Raw genomic sequence first — 22,818 nt, forward strand, 5'->3', positions numbered from 1 at the left:
ACACACACACACACGCTTCATTGCATTCTTGGTCAGTGTCATAACTAATTTTTCATTTGATAAGATGCAGTTGTCTCATACACACTCATAGTAAGTAGGGCTGAACCGATCCTCATACTCGCACCAATACCAATACTTCAAAATTTCAAAAAATCCAAACTTCTAATTTTGCATACTTTCCAAGATAATTAGACTCCACTAAATTGTCTAGAGACATTTTTGTGGAACCTGTGAAATACCAAAGTGCCAGAAAAGTATCAGTTAATAAATTCCAACCGATACTCTCAATACCAATACATCGACATCAGTATTGGCTCTGCCCTAGTAGTAAGTTAATGTACATCTTAAAGTCTTGTTTTATTTTTATCTTTGCAAGTCTCAGCCAGAACTCCTCTTTATCTGAGGTTTTCAAACTTAGAATTCTAGACTACTATTGAACTCCAGGTGAGTTACTAGGCAAATATTTTGCAAGATTAATGTTTCTTGACAAAATGCAACAATATCTGCTTTAAATCATTTTTGGAGTGTGCCTTGATGAAGTGGATGACTACATTTGCAGCTTCTTTATAATGCACAACATATTTTGAAAACTGAATCATCATCTGTTGTGGGGGCATCCCCTATCCTGAGGGGTTACTTTCATTTTGTGCTTAGGACTAAACTGCTTAGATCAACAGCCCTTTGAGGACCAACTCCTATCAATGACGCATTTCATATTTTTTTTTTTTTTATTTAAGTGCATTACTAGTACTGAGCACAAAACAAAAATAACCCCTCGAGATGGGAAATGCTCCAACAGATGAGGATGCAATACAACAAAGTCCAAAGACATGTCCAAAATATGTTGTGCTTTACAATGGAAGTTGCAGGTTGGGTTGTCCACTTGATCAAGGAACACACTCCAACAATAATTTAAAAAGCAGATATTGTTGCACTTTGTCAAGAGACAAGTATTTGCTTAGGAACATTGCAAATGATGTCAGCTTCCATGCACGTCGTCCCAGGTTCAATTCATGAGGTGGACTCCATTTTCAGCATTGCCACTGACAGGAAGTTATTTGAAGTAAAAAATACATAGTAGTGAACCTTAATCTCAAAAAGCCAGAAAATGGTGATATGGGCCTTCATGAGTTGGCCAGTGAAAAGTCATATGGCAGGCCTTGGGCCTCGAAGAGCTGTGCACCATGGAGTTTAGTACCCTGTCTGGTAGTGCACATTTCCTGAGATGATGAGCTCTCTTGTAGTTAAAGAGACATACAGGGACAAAAACAGTAATCTATCAACTGAATACAGTTATTTTGTCAGCAATATTTTTTCCCCAGCAGGCATATTGTTTTACAAATTACTATCCTTCAGTCTGCAACTTCAGATTGAAACTGCAAAAGTGATGAGACCTAGAATAACAGGAGGATGAATAAAGTACTAAAATAACAAACAAAAATATAATTACACATATCAACAACAATTACAACATGTATGGCTCAGTGTGTTACATCCAGTACTAAATCATCACTCTTACATTCATAATACAAACATGAATTTCAAATTCCTCAGACTTACATCTGCTCTCACCCCTCGCAATCTAATTTATGAAACACTACCGGCTTTTATAGTTATGTACACATCCATCGCAAAAATAGTAACAAATTTTGCATTGCACTTACCATAAGCGTGCAATACAAAAAAAAAAAAAAAAAGTTTCTTAAAAACATTCTCATTTGCCATGTCCATTTGTTAAAAAAAAAGTTATGTCACCAACTGGGGGTGGGGGGAAACCTTTGGTAAATTCTTTACATACAGAAACCCTGCACCGTAGAGAAGACACAGCTATGGCACTTTATCACTTCCGTCCGCTCCCTGAGTGTCATTGTAGTCGGGTCTCGCTCTCCCGGCAGGTGACGGGGCTGATGACGGAACCCAGGATACCCAGGATCACAAGAGGTTCTGCCTTGTACGTGACCAGACACTTCGTCTGGTGCGGTGGATGGTGTCACTGGGACGACTGCCTTGGCTGTCCTTCCTGCTTCGTCACGGCCATCGTCGCTTCCTCAGGTAGCTTGGATGGGTCCGTGAGGATCTCCGTGCTAGTGCTCAGGTACCGAAGGGAATTCAAGACAGCTAGGGAAAGTAGGGTGGAAAAATGTAATTATTTTATTTTTCTAGAATGGAACAATAAAAATGTCCATTGTCAGTGCAAGACACTTATCCTTGACCTCTGGCTTTTTACGCTAAACTACGCCAATATATACATGCATTTGCTCTTTTCTGCCTTTGATATATGATATATTATGATTCTGACCAAACATTATGTTCTGAAGATATACAGTGTGCAGCATAAGTCACTACCCCACTGAAACATAAATGTATTTCTGCTCGAGTAACTGCTGCCAGAGACAGCCAGTTGCAGCTAAGCCTATGGCATTGTCGAGTGTATGGAACTTCACTTTCAGGGAAGTGACTTATGTTGCACCCTGTATTTTCTTCATGCTATTTTATTGTATAGGTATTTTGTCTTGCCAGTATTTACAAATTTAAATAAAGTTTTAACTTATTATAAAACACGTGGACATAACTATACTGGGGGTGGAGGAGACAACTCTATACATTCTTGTGTACAAATTATTTACATAAAGTGTCAACCAAGAAATTCCAATCAATGTAAATTGCCAATGAACTTCTTTCCTCCCGCTATATGTGTGTAGGGTAAAATATATCTTTGGTGGTTGTCATCAGTCAGGCTGACTTTTCAGTGCTTCAAACGAGTGCATTTGAGGATTTTAGTTTTGAATACAAATCCACTTCCCTTAACAACACTACTAAATAGCCTCTCCTTGATGGCATAGTGGATTGGATTCCACCTTTAAGGTCCAGTTAGCCTCTGAACATAAAGTGTACTTAAACAGTTATTTAAAAAAAAAAAAGAAGAAGCAGCAGCCAAGATTGATGTATGCTCAATCAGTCAGGGTTGCCAGATGCACACAAATCTCAAAAGTTTAACTGATAAAATTATTATAATTTTTCACTTTGTTTATGTCATGACTGCAATCTGAAAGTAGGTAGCATCAAGTAGCATATTTCACTACAGATAATTCTGATCCTATAATCTTAATATTAGAGATTAAATTCTCGATTTTCAAGAAAGAAGTAATATTCCTTACCTGGTCTCAAGTCAACCAGAGAACAGTGCTGCTCCACCCACGTAAGAATTGTTCTACATAAATCTTCAAGGCTCGCAGTGGAAACTGATGCATTGTATGAATCCAACCAAGGCTGAATTAATATGCTAAACTGAACACACGTTAAGGAAATGAACTGCCTGCATGATGAAATCAAGGTGTATGTACATATTACGGATGAGTAATTAACTGGTACTCTATCTCTCAATACATTGGAACCTCAATTTTACGTTCCCAGATTTTACATTTTCCCTCATTTTAAGTTTTAGCTTGGTCTCCTGAAGAACGTAAAATCAGAGGAAGTTTTGGTTCAAATTTAATTACTGATAGTGACCAACACTTTTGTGGAGTCTAAAAACATACTGTAAATTTCACAAAATGCATAATTTACATTATTTCTGCAACAACATTGTGGGGAGATGTGGATTTTGTGAATAAACAATTATCTTGCATAAAATTATGAATATTTTACAGCAAAACTGATACACTGATATAGTATTCCAATTAAAAACTAAATTTTAAAACTTGTAAATTACTTTAAATCATTTCAATTTCCAAGCACTGTATCAGTAAATTCAGCATGTGTGATTTCCTCCTTGTACTGTCAGGACACAATAAATACCTGTGGTGGTCTCAAAATAATAATTTAGGGTGTCCTAAAAATAACTAAGATTAAATGTGAACAGACTAAGTCTGAACAAAACAAAGATACATGTTGGAAATTTGTTTTACTTGATTTTATAATAAGTTGACATATGCTCCCCCTGGATTTTCAAAATGGGATAATTTTGTTGCGCTGACAAGTTTATTTAAAAAAATCAACATTTCAAAAAAAATAGCACTTGCTTTGCAACTAGATGAATCACTGACATCATGTGTAGCAGATGAATTTTGTTCTCTGCCTTCATCACTAAATTTATTTTTGCTGTTCGAATCCTGAAAATCTTCAACAAATTGCTTATTTCCTGGACACTCAAACTAATGCCTGATGAGAAACTGATATGAAGTATATTATGAAACAAGCTTATAGAATTTGATACATAACCACCATCTACTAGAATTTATGAAATACAAAAAAAAATCTTGCTAGCTCAACAGATGGCAGTGCTGGTAGTTCGCAAACACTGCTCAGCATAGAATCCAGTGAATGAAAGATGATGTCGAGCAGTGCTTGACAGAACTGCAAAGGGTTAATAATGTATTTAGAATGAGAAGTCAGTCAGTCTTCAACTCAGTTTTCACTAAACAGAGCAATGTTTTGTAATTTTTTGAAACGGCAAGTTCTGCATATAAAATTCTAGTTTGTAACTGATACCAGGCTGCATAGACCTCCCTCCTCTTGTGTCTCACAAAGGAAACTAATATCTCATGGCAGTATGTATAAATAGATTCACAACATTGTACACACACCTATAAATTGCGCCACAAATTCATAATATTAAAGTATGTGTGCAACTTCTACAGCACAGCCACATCAATGACAAATTGTATATAAAAAGGATACAATCCAGAATTTCCAATTCTGAAGAGTCCTCGCTCTCACATAATCATCGAACATTTCCTTCATTTTGCTTGCCCTCTGGCGCGACACAGGTGCTCCTGTGGCAGGAAGCATGGACTGGCAATTGCTGCAAGGAAAGCAGAAAATGAAATTACATCACAGAAAAATTACTCATTGTGCCAAGATTTCACCTGAAGAATTTTAATTTGCAATTTGAGAAGAAATTGATTGATTTGCTTTATTTTACTTTGCTTTTTGTGCCACTTTTGGCTAATTTGCGAAGATGGCGATGAGTGATGATATGATGAAATTGATGAATGGACATTCAAACATCCATGCCCAGGCCAGGATTCGAACCCGGGAACCCTGGCTTTGTAGCACAATGTGCTAACCACTCTGCCACGGGGGCCGGCAATTTGAGAATAAAGTGAACAGAATAACTTCAATGTTAGTTTCCATTTTAGTTATTTTTTGATCTGAGCTGATATGATGTAGAGACCGAGTGTCTTATGTAATCTGCAAAATGCTACATAACACTCCTGAGTAGTCAAAGTATCCTGTGGTACTACATGCTATGATAAAATTCCAGGAATTTATATATTAAATTATACATATCGTATTCCAAATTTCTTTGTATTGTTGCAATTGTATCAGTGGCCTAACCTGAGTTTTACATCACTTTTCTTACGTTCGGGAGAAATTTCCTTACAATCTAGACTAGGCATGTAGTCACCTTGTGTCCCTTCGATGTTGCCAGTTCTTGTATGGATACCCACATGCCTTGTCAAGATTGCAAGGAAGATGGGGTTCAACTTTCTTTAAGTTTGTTTGGGATTGTACCTCTTTATGTTGGGGAGGACAAACCGATAGACAAAATACGAAGACACATCTACACCTTACCCAGGATTCAAACATAGGACTTATGGGTTCCTAGCAAGCTAACCCTTTCTGTTCATAAGTTTGATCTTGTCCGACATTGTGACCAGTGTTCCAAAGTTCATTTGTTGAACTGAACCCATATCGAGGACAGTGAAGCTAAATTAACATTTGGAAGCACTGGATATCAACACCAGGTGCTTAAACATGTAGTGTTTTGGTTTGTTCCCATTGCTGGTTTGATGTAAATGCTGTAAAAAATTAGGACAGTGTTGTTTGCAGTAATAGAAATTTGACTGGTGAATGAATAAATACATCCAATTTATGTAAAATTTGTTCAAAAAATCACACGCAACAGGTTCGACACTGAAGTCCCTGTGTCGGCATGGGTGTTATTTGTAAGTGTCCCTTCATCATTTTATCTAAGTGGCAGAAAAGCGACACTAAATAACAAAAATACAAAATACATTGAGGGTGAATGGATTTTTATTCATCAAAACCATTGAATGAAAATATATTAAAGGAAAAGTGTGTTTTTATTCAGCCAAACTCTGTACTTGCCAATAGTTTTAAGATAAGATCTGTAAACTATGGAAATAATTGATAATAAATTAAAATGTAAAAAAGGCATTTAAAAAATTCTTATTAATGGGTATACAATAGTGTGTACTGGAAGCAAGTAAAGCAAATCATAGTTTTCTTTTTCTTGTAAATGCAAATAATTATCTATTGACTTGCACTACTACTATATTACAAGTACAACAGTAATAAGCATAAAAACTAAAATCATAAGATTCAAGCTGGAAACAAAACTGGATTTACAATGTGAAAAAACCTAATCCAAAATTACTAGTGAAATAAGAATTTACAGAACAATGCTAAAATTCAAAAATTATACAGATTTAAGCTGTGTTGAGGCCTCCCCAATGGCACAGTGGTAACATCATCGCCTTGTAATGAAGGGGTCCTGGGTTTGATACCTGGCGGAGGGACAATGTGGTGCAGATCCCATTTAAACTGTACCTCATCACAAATAGCCTTTCTGTGCATAAAGTGGACTCAAAAAGATTTAAGCTGTAAAGAACAGCATAATAGGAAAAAAGCTATTGGCATTTGGTAATAGTGTATTATGATAAATTTCCAGAAAATAATGGGTGATAGAAAACAAGGAGGTAAACAAAGATGTAATAACTTTGATGGGATGCCAGGGGAAAGAAAACCAAAATGATATCACCAAGAGCCAACGAAATGAAATATGACCAAGGCAAGAGTTGATGGGGAGGAGTGAAGGAATGTGATGGTGAGAAATATATGGAAAGAACACAACATCGCGAGGAATGGAAAGGCAGAACACAAGACAGAGAGTAATGAAAGAGAGAATTCAAAATGAAAAGATAATTGAAAATAAAAATGAAGTGGAAGAGGCAGTCCAAAAGTACTTTTCTTTAAGAAACAATGCATGATAAATATTAAAGCATCGTATTTTTTCGAAATGAATTACCTGATAGCAGCATTCAAGCAGTCTATCTGTTGCCGCAGACTGTCCATTTCTTCTTGGAGTTGCGATCTTTCCCCGCGCAGCTGACGAATGTAGTCTGCTCCTTTCTGAAGCATTGCTGCTTTACTCAACTGAAAAAGAAGAAATTGTCATTCAAAGTTGTATGTAAGTTTGTAACATTTCCAACATTTGCAACTCTCATCTGTGAAAACATCCACTTTTATATAAATTCCACTTCTAAGGTGTGTGACAGCATGAAATATTTTAATACGATTGCTATTATTGTATCTAACATGGAATTTGAGGGGAAGGGGGGGGGGGTTGAAGGAATGTATGTTCCTAACAGGAATTGAATCTGATACTCATTGACCAAAAGGTGACTGTGTTAACTGCTGTGTGGTTTTTAACGTACACAGCCGTGAAATGGAAAAATCTATGTATGTAAATGCTCTGGTCATGGTTTCTTCTTGTGCGGTAGCCAAGAATTCAAACATTGTTTTCCGCCAATGACTTTCTTGTTTAAAACCAACAAAAGGGCAGTTTTCTTGGAGGTATAAATATCCGACTCATTTGGGAGGCAGAATTTTGTTGAGGTTGAGATGATGTGGAGCCTAGCATACAGTTTAAGAGGGCCTAGTCACCAGTTGGTTCTCATGAAATCTGGTGTATGGACCCCTGCGTGATAAACTACAGGGGCATGATAGTGCAATGATAAATAGTGTGTTCATAGAACTGAATGATAAATAGTGTGCTCGTAGAACTAAAGTCCTGAAAAGTGCATTTTTCTGTAACAGAGCAAACAACAACCTGGAGGGTTATGCACCGAATCTGTACTAAAACTCTGTACCTAGGTATGTAAATGGAGAAGGATGTATATAAACTGTACATAAAAGTGTCTCCTGTGAAATGTTATTCCATGTCCTTTTCAGACACCAAAGCATAACCATCATGCTATCGGGGAGTCCAACCTGACCAGATGCCAATAATAAGTCTTCAATTATTAGGCAGAGCAGTTGTTATGTGTAACATAACCTTCATGGATAACAGCTACTTCAAGGTACGTGGGCGTACCCACCCAAAAGAAACCGAACTAATTTTTTTGTGAACTTATTTATTCACAATTTAAATACGAACCTTCAATCCCCTTCAAAGTACTCTCCACTTGCATTAAGACGCTTATCAAATCTTTGATTTCATTTTTCAAAACATTTTTTAAAGTCTTTTGTGATGCGTGACAGTGCCTCCGTCGTTTTTTTCTTCACCTCAGCAACATCAGCAAAACACTTTCCTCTCATGTCTCCTGTCATTCTAGGAAACAAAAAAAAGTCGTACAGGGCAAGGTCAGGTGAGCATGGGGGTGAGGAACAGGGGTCATACCATTTTTGGTCAAGAATTGTCGTACAGACAGGGCTGTGTGAGCCGGGGCATTGTCATGATGGAAAAACCAGTCACCCGACTGCCACATATCAGGCCACTTCCGCCGCACACTGTTGCGCAATCGTTTCAAAACTTCCAAGTAGAAACCTGGTTAACTGTCTGACCCTGCGGAACAAACTCTGAATGGACGACTCTTCTCACATCGAAAAAACAAAGCAGCATTGTTTTAATCTTTGATTTCACTTGACGAGCTTTCTTGGGGCGCGGCAAACTTGAAGTCTTCCACTGGCTTGATTGTTGCTTCGATTCGGGATTGTAAGCATAGCACCACGTTTCGTCACCTGTGATAATTTTGGAAATCTTGGGACTCTTCTTTCAAAGCACGGCATGCTTCCACGCGACCTTGTTTTTGTTCAGCAGTCAGCAGTCGTGGCACGAATTTGGCAGCCACCCTTTTCATTCCCAAATCGTCTGCAAATTCGCTGCACTGAACTCCAAGTCACTCCCGGCAGCTCCACAATTTGTTCAATGGTCCATCGTCGATCTTTGTTGATGATTTCACGAATTTTTTCAACATTGTCATGTGTTCGGGTCGTGGAAGGACGACCAGAACAAGGTTTGTCATGAATTGACATTTCACCATTTTTGAACAAGGTTTGTCATCAATTGACATTTCACCATTTTTGAAACGGGAAAACCACTCAAACACTTGATTTTTCTCCATAGCATCGTCCTTGTATGCCGTTTTTAACATTTCAAGAGTTTCTGTTCCACTCTTTCCGAGCAAAAAGCAGAATTTCACCGCCGCACACCGTTCCCGAAAATCAGCCATTGCAAAAACGACGATCACACAAAACAGCTGTCACTCTAAACTCCGCCGAAACGTGTCTTGACCTGCTTCAGCGACAGCACTCGGCTTACGGACTCAGGAAGGTTCGCTCTATGCGCTCTTAGCGGCAAAACGCGGTATTACAAAAGCTCTGCCCACGACAAAATTAGTTCGGTTTCTTTTGGGTATGCCCACGTATAGTGTGATGAGTCCGAAATAGCTCAGAAATGATGAAACCAGATAAATATAGAGGAATCCTGATTTCACGTTCCCAGATTTTAAATTTTTCATCGTCTCAATGCTACATTTTTTTCTGGATTTTGTATTTTCCTGCATTCTAACTTGGTCCCCTAAAAAACAAAAAAAAAAAAAAGATTCCACTGTATTAAACATCAAAGAAATTTGTTATTGCAAACAAAACAATTAAACTTCACAATATTATTTTGAAGACTTGTGAAAAATGAGTCCTTGGTTAAGTAAAGGGGAAGGAGGGAGAAATCAAACAGTTTGCACTTGTGAGAAAAGAAAAGGAAGTTCACGTTCAATTATGCTTAGAAAAGCTATTTTGATTGGTTGGTTACACAAAAAGAGCATGTTTGAAGTGGAATATAGAGATTGCTGGCAAGTACTTTTGGTAAAGTGTATTCATTTTGTTTTGTTTACTTACAAATTGCAGTCGCTAGGTTGTTAAGCTCAAGTTGAATCGATTTCGTTTTTCATGGTAGTAAGAACACAAACCGAAAACAGCTGATATTCAGGACATTAGTATTCCAAAACATTTTTATCAGAAGGATTTGAAGGCTGTAATGAAATCTCCTGGAATGTCATTCTTTAAAGTTGGCAAGCCTAACTATGACCAGTATCGAAAACATGTGGATCCCTAGTTCCACACACTCCTGACTTTTACCCTTTTTATGAACATTAGGAAATATTGTGTTAATGCCATTAAAAATACCTTATGAATTAAAGTAAATAAAGAAATGTTACTAAGAGAGTAAACATCTTTCTCAATTTGAAATCATTTCATCATACATCACACTGTTAAGTATAATACAGGAAGATACTGACATTTTAAAAGCAATACCAGTAATCTCATTTAATGTCAAACATACAGTACTTAAGCAATTCAGCAGCATACTAAACTAAATTCAGTACAAGCAAGAAGCCCACATCACTAAGCAGAGCAGGCAGCAATTAAAGACTAACGGAGAGAGATATATTTCTGGTATTGCACTATTAAACTTACAATGTCCTCTTGCATAACATTCCAGTGTTACATTCCGGTGTTTCCAGGGAAACAAGCCAAAGCTACCCCTATTAGGTATACAACTGTTGAATCAATTGTTACAGAACATTTACATTGAGGCACGAAAATTCTTAACACTTAAATTTCTCATGAGGACACACACACTAGAGCAGAATAATTAAAAGTAGATAAGGAAACTTACCTTTGCATTAGGATTCTGATTTAACTGAGGAATTAGTGAGTGCAGCATGTCAAACCCATTCTTTATGTTACACCTTCGTTTCTGTTCAGCATTGATGTGGCACTTGCGTCTCATTTCCTGCAATAATAACATGTGCATTAATACTGAAAAAGGAGGCACCGAGAACAAGCCTATATAGCAGAATTCATACAAGGACAAGCTTCATGAATTACAAGTGAATATATTCTAGAAATACCATAACGTACTTAACAATCTTCATGCAACAGGGTAGCTATTCTAAGACCAAGTTGAAGTATAATTCCAAGTTTTCACGATGAAATTTCCAAAACTTCAATTTAAAACAGAATGCCATACAAAGACTTTTTGTCCTATTTTGATAATATTTGATTTATAAAGATCAACACCACAACGGTTTTAGCTGTTTCCAGTGTATCAAAACAACGCAATATTGATATACTTTCTAAGTATGCACGTTAAGACAATACTACGTCATAGAATCATGTAAACTGCTTAGATAAAATAAATTTGGTGCCATTAGAAGAGACTTCAGAATTCCTCTTGTGTGATTTTTTTTTTTTTCGTTTAAAAAGAAAATTCACACAATTTCCTGTGCCAATAAATCCTGTACAATTTCCAGGAATTCCCACACTATAATGACCTTAGGAACCTTTATGTGTTACTAAGCTTCTCTTTTGTCACATTTGCAATAAACATAACTGATGGAGCAATGTTTGGCTACACTTATGTTCTCTACAAAAATCTCAGTTCTTCACTATAATGTATCATTATTTGGGCATGAGACAAAACATAAAAGAATATGCACGAACAAACCTGATAGTGAACTCTCTCCGTATCACTTTTTGGTCTGAAAGGCTTTGGCGGCGTTCCGGCTATCCCTAGAGGGGGTGAAATGGAGGAGATATTCATGGCTGGTGGCGACGATGCTGTTCTCGACAAGGTGTTTGTCAAGCATAGAGGTGGCGACACTGAGGCCAAACTCAAATTACTTGTAGAACCAACAGGTGACTCTGAGCTCTTGCTTATGGATGTTGCAAAGAAAGTCTAAAAGTGAAGAAAAAAAAGGTAATACAATTACATATAATTTGGAGTTAAAAGGATCGATCAAGATGAAAATTTAAGGAATGCTGATAAAGTACAAATACAAAATTTACATACCAATAACATATAATATTGCAAATGTTCCATGAATGACACAAAATACTTATTAACCTCCTTATTTAATGTTTGTAATGAGGTGACTGCAACAGTTTGGTTTGAAAATGAACGATGCATTTTGACATTTGCTTTACAAAAGCAGGGTGTATGAATAAAACATTCATATTCATAAAAATAGTAACAAATTACCAGAATTTTGCACTAAATAATAAATTATTTATAGATATGTTATGTTGTATTGATAAAATTATTGGTAATTTAATTGATAAACTGGTATGCCTATATCAGCTAATACCAATTAATCTCTCATATCCCTAAAAATGGTAATAAAAGTTTTGTGATGTTCAAGTGACGAGACGAGTGACCCTCATGGACCATGTAGATTTCAAGAATTCACCAATTATTTTTTTTAAAACCTAGTTATCTATTTCAGACCTTTATTACAAGTGACAAGCCCCAAGCCGACACTTGCCGCTTGCAAATGAATCTTCAGAAATAAATGCAACATTTCATATGGAGTGACACGACATGCTCCACATGTTCCTTGCAACTTACGTGTCGCTCAGACTAGGCTGTTTTCTCAATTGTATAGTCTCTGTCAGTTGGTCACGCATGCCCAGCGAATGTTTACAGCCCAGAGGGGACCTGTGTCGCTTTGATGTAAAACTCCTCTGTCACATGTTGCTTGGATTTGAAAGCTCTCTTAGATATGATGCAAACATTGGAAGCCTACCCTGCTGTTCAAATCTGTGGAATCGTCACCCAAGAGTAAGGGCAAATTGTTACATTCTAGCAGGTGCATTACATGCGTAAAAATAACACCCCACAACACAATGGAGAGGATCCTTACCGCATAATAAATGAGTGTGAATAAGGTGGCAAATGTGCACATGCAAATTTCTCATGCAGGCATGGACATGGAGAAAACTTCCAAAATGTATTCGGCTTGAAGCCATGCATCATTGCTCTTTTGAAGGGTTCAGAAAGTAGGGATCTCAGGTTGAAAATTGAACTTAGAGACACACACTTATGAGATCAAAACAGTGATATCATACTTTACCTGGCCTACATTCCCAGTTAATACAGGAGCCTGGAACTCAGTGCTCCCTGTCATTGTTGTCATGGAAACTGGGGTGATAAGTACAGCCGTCGTAGCGGCAGTTGATTCCATCTGTGCTGGAGAGGGAAGGATTGGAACATTGTGGGTCAACGTAGTGCAGCTTGTTGAAAGGTTAGAGGAGAGTTGCAATGTGGTTGTTCCCTGAAGCTTGTCATTAACTGTACTTGTACTGTATGGACCTAAAAAAAACAGTAACTGAATGAATCTGATGTGGTGTGATGTTTAGAGACATATAAGCAACTGAACATTAATTATTTTGCATTGAGGTTAAAAAATAAACAATAAATATTTGGTTTAAAAATGTAAATTCAATATCAAAGAAACTTGACTAACAAAGTCACCAGTCTAAATGTTTTTATAGTGGTGTGTTTTTCACACAGGTTAACAATGCTTAAGCTGTTACAATTACTAGAAAATTGTCTTAAAGTGACTAATTTAAATTTGAAGTGCATCACAATGTATCAAGACTAAGGAAGTACTACTCCCCCCCCCCCCCCAAAGAAATACAGCTGATATTGAATATATATTAGAGTGAGTTGTTGTTTTGAGTCCGCTTTATGCACAGATAGGCTAATCGGGACTGAACACCTACAGTTTAAAATGGAATCTGAACCACTGTGCAATGTGCCTCCACCAGGTATCGAACCCAGGACCCCTTGATATTTTATAGTGAGGAGAAAATTATCACACACCCTGAAATTCCCACAACTTATAATCCTTTCAGTAGACAATACACTTAACTGAGAGGCAATACATGATGCACGGTTATTTTCTTTCTAAACTGGTTACTTCACATTGCTTTTCTACCTCTTGCTTTAATCACAATGATGAGGATGAGTGATGAACTTATGAAATGGATGATGGGACAAACACAATGCCTTAACCAGAATTCATATCTGGCGCCTTTGGCTTCACAGTGCATTAAATCGACAACCCCACCATGATGGTCAGCAAAATCATTTATAAGGCTAGGGTGTAAGTTGTAGGAATTTCAGCATGTTTACAATACATTCCTAACAGTGGTAATCTTCCTCATGAAATATCCACAAAAGAAGAAATATATTAGTCAGGATGTCTCGAATTTCATAACAACAAAATTCCCTGACTTTAACAGGTTTTCTGGACCAAGAGCCAAAATATTCCAGTCCAAGTAATTAGTGCAATTCATGTATTTACACATGTGAATGAGAAGGACACTACATTTTAGCCAGGGTTGTTAAACGTCCAAGAACCCATGGGTTCTATTGGGTTCCGCTGTAGGACTGGACCCTTTTCTTCTCGCACAATTTAAATTTGGTACAAGTTGTGCATTGTTTCATTGAAAAAAGGTTCCTGGACCGAATTGAAATACTTCAAACAATACGCTTTTATGATTTTGCCCATTTACGCTTGCTGATTTTCTCTCCTGGACCGGAATTGAATTTATTAAAAATTCCTGGATCTTTAACAAACCTGATTTTAAACACCACACTTAGAAACCCACTAAACGAAGTGTTAAAAGTAATACAAGAAGGAAAACCGAATACAAATTGATTGTTCAGATAAAAGTGTACTTGTCATGTACTGACATTTTTTATAAAAATCATAATTATACAGGGTGGCTCAAAAAGTCACTTAACACACTTAGTACAAGGCCACTGCAGCGCGCAACGTGGAAATGGTGATGACCAATCATTATCAGGCTAAGGGAGAACCCCATTGACACCACCCGCACGGTCGGCAGCCATCTTGATGTCCGCCATCTTGAATTCAATGTCAGAATTTTAAATGGGAAGGAGTTGATATGATATATCAAATCAGGCTAGAATTTCAGGAGAAATGCAATGGTGAAGGTTTTTTTGACATATCTTTAACCAGTAAAAAGTTATGACTGAATTCTTGTACCAATTTGCTACTTTTCGAGGTGTTAGAAAAATGCGTTAAAATTTGTTTAGCGCATCGGTAATGCATCGAGATCAAAGTGATGTCTAGGGAGAGAAGTTCGCATGCCATTGCACACGATTTTAATTGGATACATCCACGAAGAGCTGCGCATTATGAATGGTTGTCGCGAACAATTTACAGTGTGACGCTTCCATTGAATTAAAAGTCCTTCACAGTGACAAGGCTAATGTTTATGTTCATAAGGAAGTTCATAAACAGAATATGCGACCCTTGTCATCTGCTAACTAACTTTGGACAGACTGCTTCACAACGTTCCCATAGTGTTCTGGTGTTCCTCCCTATTGAAAAATACTCTGTAAAAAGTACCTTCTTCCATAAGCAAGGATGAAAGAAACCTGTATATTTAACAAATCCAAGTAGCCCTAAGCATTTAAGGTTCTGTTGATGGAAAATTGACTAACCAATTGTGTTCCACACAGCACGCCACACCATTAACCTACCAGCACTAACCATTCAGTTTTGATCTGTCGAAAATGAGTTATCAGATAAAAAGCAACAACCATTCATAATGCACAGCTCTTCATGGCTGTATCCGATTAAAATCTTGAGCAATGGCAATCGAACTTCTCTCCCTAGACGTCACTTTGATCTCGATGCGTTACCAATGCGCTAAACAAATTTTAAGGCATTTTTGTAAGACCTCGAAAAGGAGCAAATTGGTACAAGAATTCAGTCATAACTTTTTCGTGGTTAAAGATACATCAAAAAAACCTTCACCATTGCATGAAATTCTAGCCTGATTTGATATATCATATCACCCCTTCCCATTTAAAATTCTGAAGTTGAATTCAAGATGGCGGACATCAAGATGGTGGTCGCAGACTGTGCGGGTGGCATCAATATGGTTCCCCCTTGGCCTGGCAACGATTGGTCATCACCATTTCCATGTAGCGCGCTGCAGTGGTCTTGTACCGAGGGTGTTAAGTGACTTTTTGAGCCACCCTGTAGTAAAATTTAGTAATACATATTAATCCTCATATGTTACAAAACACAAACCAACAATTTCAACAAGAGCCACTTACTGCACTAAATTTCTAGTTGAAAATAGTTCAATATATGACCTCTTTTCCTAGAGTAGTTAATAAGCAATTTCTACTATAACTGCCGGTAATACTCAGTACATCAAACTGCATCATAGTTTGTCCACAACGCATTTAAAATTTCTTGCTTGTTCTTTGTTAAAGAACCTATTTTTAGTGCACTTCCACAAGACTCTTGATGTTTTCAGAAACAACAAATTTCTCTGACATTTCCATGACTTTTCTCTCATTAGCGCTCCTTAAATATAATTTACAGATTTTTATTAATTTCAAGTCCAACAATCAATGTGTACAATTATGAAAAATTGTTCGACACTATGAACTACCTGTATTAACAGGTGCATAATGTAAAAAATCTGATATACATACTACTTGTCAGTAACTGAGCTAGCAGGGCACTTGAACTGACAGTAGGTGCAGATGCCTGCCTGCCAGTGGAAGCAAGGGACGGTGAAGGATGCCTCTGGTTTCCACTTATCTGCAAAGAAGAGCCACTTCGAGATCGTCTGCGTGGTTTAACCTAGCAAGAGATAAAACCTTTACTTAAAAGGAAAGGCTTGCAACATTGAAACCTTAATCAATCTATTGTAGTTAACATTACAAACCTTCCTTACAGCATACAAGTCATGGCTGCATCATAGTTATGTAATTCACTTGAGACATTGTACTGTTCCTGGAATGTTAACAAGATGCTGTGTGCTGTATGGGATCAAGAGACAAATAGTATTGCTTAGTATTGAGTTTTTTGTAGATATTGCATTTCAATGTTTGTTACATAACAAAACAATATTGATAAACTGAAATACCAGGATCACTGAAGATGCAGAAGAATGCAATAATACCCAAGATTACTTAAAATACCAATAATACTGAAGACACACACACCAAATATACTTGTTTTAGGTATAGCAATATTTTGATGGTGTTGCCAATACTGTGATTATGATATTCCGAAATAATGGTATGAGTTTCAGTATATCAATATTTTCAGCAGCCATAAAAAAGGGAAGAATAGGTAACAATATATAACTTGCAAACTTGTACAATCAGTGCTGGAAGTGGAAAATTATAAAGTGAGAGGGATGTTTAAGCCTTGGGAATAATTAGGGGTTGCCCATAATTTCTTAGGGATGCCACTTTGAGCACTGGGTAAAGTAAGAACTGACCAAATATACTGACAAATTATAAAATATATTTTTTATTATATTTATTACCTTCTGGATAGATATAAAATTTCAACTTTTGTTTTAATTCATGTTGTACCACACCACTTGATCCGGTTATTAGACTTACAGAGAGAGAGAGAGAGTGTGTGTGTGTGTGTGTGTGTGTGTGTGTGTGAGAGAGAAAGAACGTGTGTGTATCAAAGTAATTATGAATATGAACACAGACAGATTATGGAAATTAAGTGAAACAAAACAGAATATTAATAAAATATTCACGAAAACATGTTGCTGAGAACCCAGTTAACATCTTTCCACTTTGAGAAATATATCAGAAAATGTATGATGAGTGCTAAAAATTGTTCACCACTCTTCCATGATCTGGAACTGTGTGGCCTCTCACTTTCAGTTCAGGTGCAATCAGCAAGTGGAACAATGTCTCAAAACCAGCATTGAATTAAGCAGAACTACAAACAACACTATTTTCTGTAACAAATAGTTACGGTATACTAAATAAGTAAAGTTGTTTAGTCTTTTTGACTTACTCTGTATTTTTAAGATCCACAGATTGAACTGTGCCTATATTTACTCACAGAACACTTTACTGTCTTTTTTGGTTTAAAAAATACATGCCCTCGCATGTAATGCAGTGTCAATTAAGGAGGTGAATGGACCATTCTGTTTCTTCATAGAACTTTTGCTATTTAATATTAGAGCTATTAGTTAAAATTTCACATCTATCCATGTCTTGCAGGTAATGCATGCGATGCTGTTACAAAAAATATCACATACATGGCAGTAAAAACAAGCAAATTATTTTGATGCACTAATTGCTGGTATGGTTAGAAATAATAAGGAGCAGACATTATGAGTGTTTAACCAAGGCTTCCATTAAGCACACAATAGGTAATTACAATATTTCTATTTTGTTTTCAATGGAAGTAAAGTGGAAAATCTTGCAGTATTTTGATGCCGTTGCACATTCCAATGGCCTATTTCTCATGTAGAATTTGTTTTAATTTTCTTAGCATTCTTAGCATCACCAATTAAATGCAAGGTGTGCATCACAATTGCTGATGTAACGGCGAACATAAATAATGTATGACTTCAAATTATTAAAGCTAATAATTATTGAACACCAAAAAAAGTTCTCTGTGAATAAAGATAGGTGAAATTCAATCTATGTTTCTTAATAATATATGTTAAGTCAAAAAGGTTGAAACAATTTTATATATTTAGTAGCTATTTATGATAGAAAAATGTTGTTATTTGTCTTGATATCCTTTGTGTGCTGTAGAAGTTAGTTAGTTGGTATTACATGGTGACTTTTTACTGTATATATCAGTTGTATTCTCAGCAGTGTGTGGTGACCATTTAGATAGCCGGAGCACTGAATATATTATTTTTAAACAAACAATAGTAAACCAAGGGGCAGGCTTGCCTCGATAAAAACACCGCACGCCACTGCTTTGCGGCATTTTTATCTTTCACAGGCTCCGCAAAAATGCCTCTCTAAGTATCCTGGGAATTATGCAAAATTCGAATTGCATACCGAAGCAGTGCTTCGGTAGCTTACCTTGTATGCACGCCACTGAGTATTCTTCATTGTTAAGTCTACCGTGCCAGTGGTTGATTTGTGAACTGAAAAGTTAACTTGCAAAGCAATATGGGAGTTTATGTGTAGCGTATATAATTACAAACAGTGTTTTCCCTCTTCCACTATCTCGTTTGAAAGTGAACTTACCTCTGGGACAGCAAACATTTTATTTTCTTGTACAGAAGAGGAGCGGTTAGTCTTCGCCTGGCCAAGAATCGTACCCGACGAAGTAGTTTGCTGTGATGCGGCAGAGCTCTGCTGGATCTGAGGTTGACTTGTGGGCACTGGGGGAGCACTAAGTCTAAGAACAGGCGTGGAAGATGATAACTGGTTTGAAAGAACACGGTTGGTTTGGAGGGACACGGGTGCAGCAGACTGCTGCGAAGCACTCGAACACATATTTGTCGTTGGGATAGCGTAATCACTTTCATCTTTCACAAGTCCCGTCATAGAATAGTCCTGAAACAGCATCCTGTTCTGATTAGTTGCATAGACAGTCCCTTGCTGTTGCTGCTGTGGAGATCTTGCACTGCTGTTCGATGCCGGGCCTTGCGCCATTGGTCCCGCAGTCATGCTGGTCGCTCTTGGCTTGTGGGTTTCTCTCATGACTTGGTTCATCCCTGAGGTGTCGGCACTTTGGAAGTTCTGGAAGTTCCTGTTCACATTGTAGTCCGGCGGCGACGGTCTGAATCCTGAGGTCTGGCTCTGAGCAAACATCTTTGACGTGTACTGCATCTGGGTTTCTGCCGGCTGTTGTACCGATGAGGAGTTCCGCAGCAAGTCATCCAGGAAGTTGTTGTTCTCGTTGCTTGTAACAGGTCGCAACACGTCCTCCTCAGGCACTGGTGGAAGTTTGGAAGCTGACAGCCACTCTGAAAGGGACATAGACATCAGCAATTATTGTAGTACCAAGATATCTGTGGCTTTGGAAAACATGTGAACTACAGGCCTCCCCTTCCATTCTTTCACTGCTGTCGTTTAGCTTGGTTCTGTTGGGCAATGGCCCTTGTGGCTTAGAGAGATTTCACACTGAAGAGACATGTTACTGATGTTCTGGGATGATATTCAAGTGATACATGACCAGTGATCAGAACGCTACATTTTAAAAGAAGCTTCACTACAGCTACCGCTACTCATCCAAAAATGTAGCTTCACTACAGCTACAGCTACATTTACCAAAATGTAGCTCGCTATGCTACTCGCTACTTTTGCATAAAAAAAATAATTGAAACAACCACATGGATATTCAAAAGAAGCCCCTAGTATGATAGTTGTACTTACTGGAAAATAGATTGCTATTTACTATCATAATTCCCGTAATTCGTTAGATGTTTGCTCTAACATTGTGGATAAGTGGGGGATGCTGCCTTCGTATAGCTAAATGAGTAACAAATGGAGGGATGTTTTATGTAAGTTTCCTACTGGGAATGTTTCCCTGAAGACACAGTGGAAATTTTGTCACCTTGTAATCAAAGGGTCCCAGGTTCGATACCTGGCAGAGGCACTATAGTGATTCTGATCCAGTCTCGATTAGCTTATCTGTGCATAAAGTGGACTCGAAACAAAAACTAGGAAAGATGCCTAGTTGGGAGGATGGATCCTCCTCCTCCTCCATTCCCCACACTACTCATCATCATCATTCATCATTCTTCCTTATTCTCACAATTAGCCAAAAGTGGCAGAAGGCGACTCTAGATAATAAAATATATATAAAAAAACATTCTACTCATTGTCATGATTAGCAAAAGTTACAGAAAAACAACGTAAAAGTAGAAGAACTGCATACATTTGGAAACTGTATATTATTTTTTTATTAACTAAAGAAAATGATCGTTTCTGCAGAAAAGTCAATAATTCGTATATACTTTTTACAATATCATAAAATATATTGAGGAAACTGAAGTGTAAACCTGATTGTGAACAAATATTATGTCGAAAATAATTGTAATTCTAGAAAGTGTATGTCTATCATTCTCGTAACAATAATTTCTTGCTGGTGAGATCCCTTGTACTAACAATGATCAATGCTAAAAATCTACTGAGCCACTGAATGCTGGCACTATTGTCATTGTCCATCCATTGATGGCTCGTTTTTGCACTGCAAGAAGAGTTTTACACAGTAATTAATTACATTTACCTGTCTCTTACACACCATGGATATCCACAGGATTTGTTCCTGGTGTGGCTTTTTTTTCAGGAGTACAGCAAATGAGGCATGTTTCTCCCCAAAATAGCGATGCAGCTAAAAAAACGTAGCTGTTAGCCAGAATATATTCACATATGCCAGTTCAGTTTAGTTATCTGGATATTAAATTTATTCTATACTAATGAAATAAATTACGCAGATATCTATAATCTGCGATATCAAGATATTTATAATCTAGATTATACGTATTTGCATGTAATAGACTTTTTTATAAACCTTCTGCAAAAGTAAGCGTTATTGATTATTTTTTCTTTGACGCTGTGGTCACATTCAAAATTTTCCTCAAAATGCAGAGAAGAAATGTAGCTGTAGCGAAATTTTTGCTACAACTACAGGAATTTTGTAGCTTAGCTACAGCTACAATTTTCAAAATGTAGCACCGCTACAGCTACCACTACAAATTTTGTAGCTAGCTACAGTAGTGACGCTACAAGTAGCTCGCTACTTCCGACCACTGTACATGACACATACACATATTGCTTGTTGCTTCAGTGTGAAATCTTCCTTACATATTCAACAATAGAGACACAGTTTCTAGAACTGGGGGGGGGGGGTCATATGCTACCAAGGAAGTCTTTAAAATACCTGTATTTTTCAGAAATGCACAGCTGAAAAAACACACACACCCCCCAAAGTGATTGGGGGTCTACATCATCATTCCTCTGCTGGTTATAGGTAGATATGGGAAAGGTGTTCATACGAAAGTGGAAAGCAGCACTCCATCAAAAACTGCACATACATGACTAGCTACTTCTTCCTCCAGTCTGGTCAAAAGCATGCTATAGGAAAAATCCAATAAGTGCAGCATGTCATGATATTGCAGTATGATTATAAAGTGTTTGAAATGCAATACAATTTCCATCAACACTCTTTTAGCACATGTCTCAAATTTAGACTTGATTTTCAAGCTACCTCCTAGACTTTTATAAAACGGAACAAATAGTGTTTTTAATAATATCGACGGGATGACAGGGATGCATATTAAATGGTCACCCTGTTCCAAACTCATCAAATTAGGAACCACTTGCACTAAAGGTGAGAGCATTTTCCACGAGAGCTACTGAATAATATGATTTTTCAAATACTACAAAGTAATAATTTAATATATGAAGAAAAAATATAAAACAGTAGCTTTGATGAGATAAATATTAAACAATATTTTTTCCCCTTTTTAAATGCTTTGCAGCACTTCCGACCAATATGTTTTCACAAAAAACCAAGAACGTAGGGAAGAGAAATAATTACCTTGAAGGGGATCCATAAAGTCATCGTAATTTGGCTGCAACTGAACTAAGCCTGGTTGAATAAAGTCTGCAAATCCTGCACCTCTTGCTGAAATAAAAGTAAACTTACAATTATGCTAACAAGTCTGGGATTTCTATCTTCTTTTTTTTTTTTTTTTTTTAAAAATACAACTTCAAAAGAAAGCAAATTATTGTGTAATATGATCTAAGGTTGACTTATTAATATTTTAAAAATCTACAAAAATACATGTGTCATAAACAGAAAGTGTAGAAATGTCAAACACTGACATCAGGTAGAATTGCACAGGAAACCATTAAATTGCATTGCTTTTCATTGTTCTTTACAGTACTACAACAAAACTTGTCTAACTGATTTTCAGTTTCAGAAAGTCTGTTGAGGTAATATAGGGTCAAGAAATTATGCTTGTGGTCATTTTTTTTTACAGTATAGTAAATTTACATTGTTATATACTTGTACTGGGATTTGATAAAATTAAATATTTGGAAATCTAAAATTGTATTGAGTTGTGGTTAAGATTTGTTCATTTTGTTTCTTAAGAATTGCATTGTTGTGTGCATGGAGTTTTGTAAAAATATTAAATAATGTTGTCATCCAGGATGAT

At 37.0% G+C, this 22,818-nt stretch overlaps 1 protein-coding gene across 1 annotated transcript in view; it reads right to left on the bottom strand.

The window, feature by feature from the left end:
- Positions 1 to 1,428: 1,428 nt before the first annotated feature.
- The window catches only part of Mondo (MLX interacting protein mondo), a 151,067-nt gene continuing 129,677 nt past the window's right edge, over positions 1,429 to 22,818 (bottom strand). Inside the window, exons 6-15 of the mRNA XM_083124124.1 lie at positions 22,197 to 22,283; positions 18,893 to 19,617; positions 16,355 to 16,505; positions 12,942 to 13,180; positions 11,537 to 11,767; positions 10,706 to 10,822; positions 7,055 to 7,182; positions 4,681 to 4,804; positions 3,159 to 3,288; positions 1,429 to 2,118 (exon numbers count right to left, since the gene is read on the bottom strand). Coding sequence (XP_082980250.1) covers positions 1,991 to 2,118; positions 3,159 to 3,288; positions 4,681 to 4,804; positions 7,055 to 7,182; positions 10,706 to 10,822; positions 11,537 to 11,767; positions 12,942 to 13,180; positions 16,355 to 16,505; positions 18,893 to 19,617; positions 22,197 to 22,283 — 2,060 coding nt within the window. The 3' untranslated portion in view covers positions 1,429 to 1,990. The remainder of the gene's footprint in view (positions 2,119 to 3,158; positions 3,289 to 4,680; positions 4,805 to 7,054; positions 7,183 to 10,705; positions 10,823 to 11,536; positions 11,768 to 12,941; positions 13,181 to 16,354; positions 16,506 to 18,892; positions 19,618 to 22,196; positions 22,284 to 22,818) is intronic.

The sequence above is a fragment of the Lepisma saccharinum genome, chromosome 6, assembly GCF_977018435.1.
Source record: "Lepisma saccharinum chromosome 6, izLepSacc3.1, whole genome shotgun sequence".
Lineage (NCBI taxonomy): Eukaryota > Metazoa > Arthropoda > Insecta > Zygentoma > Lepismatidae > Lepisma > Lepisma saccharinum.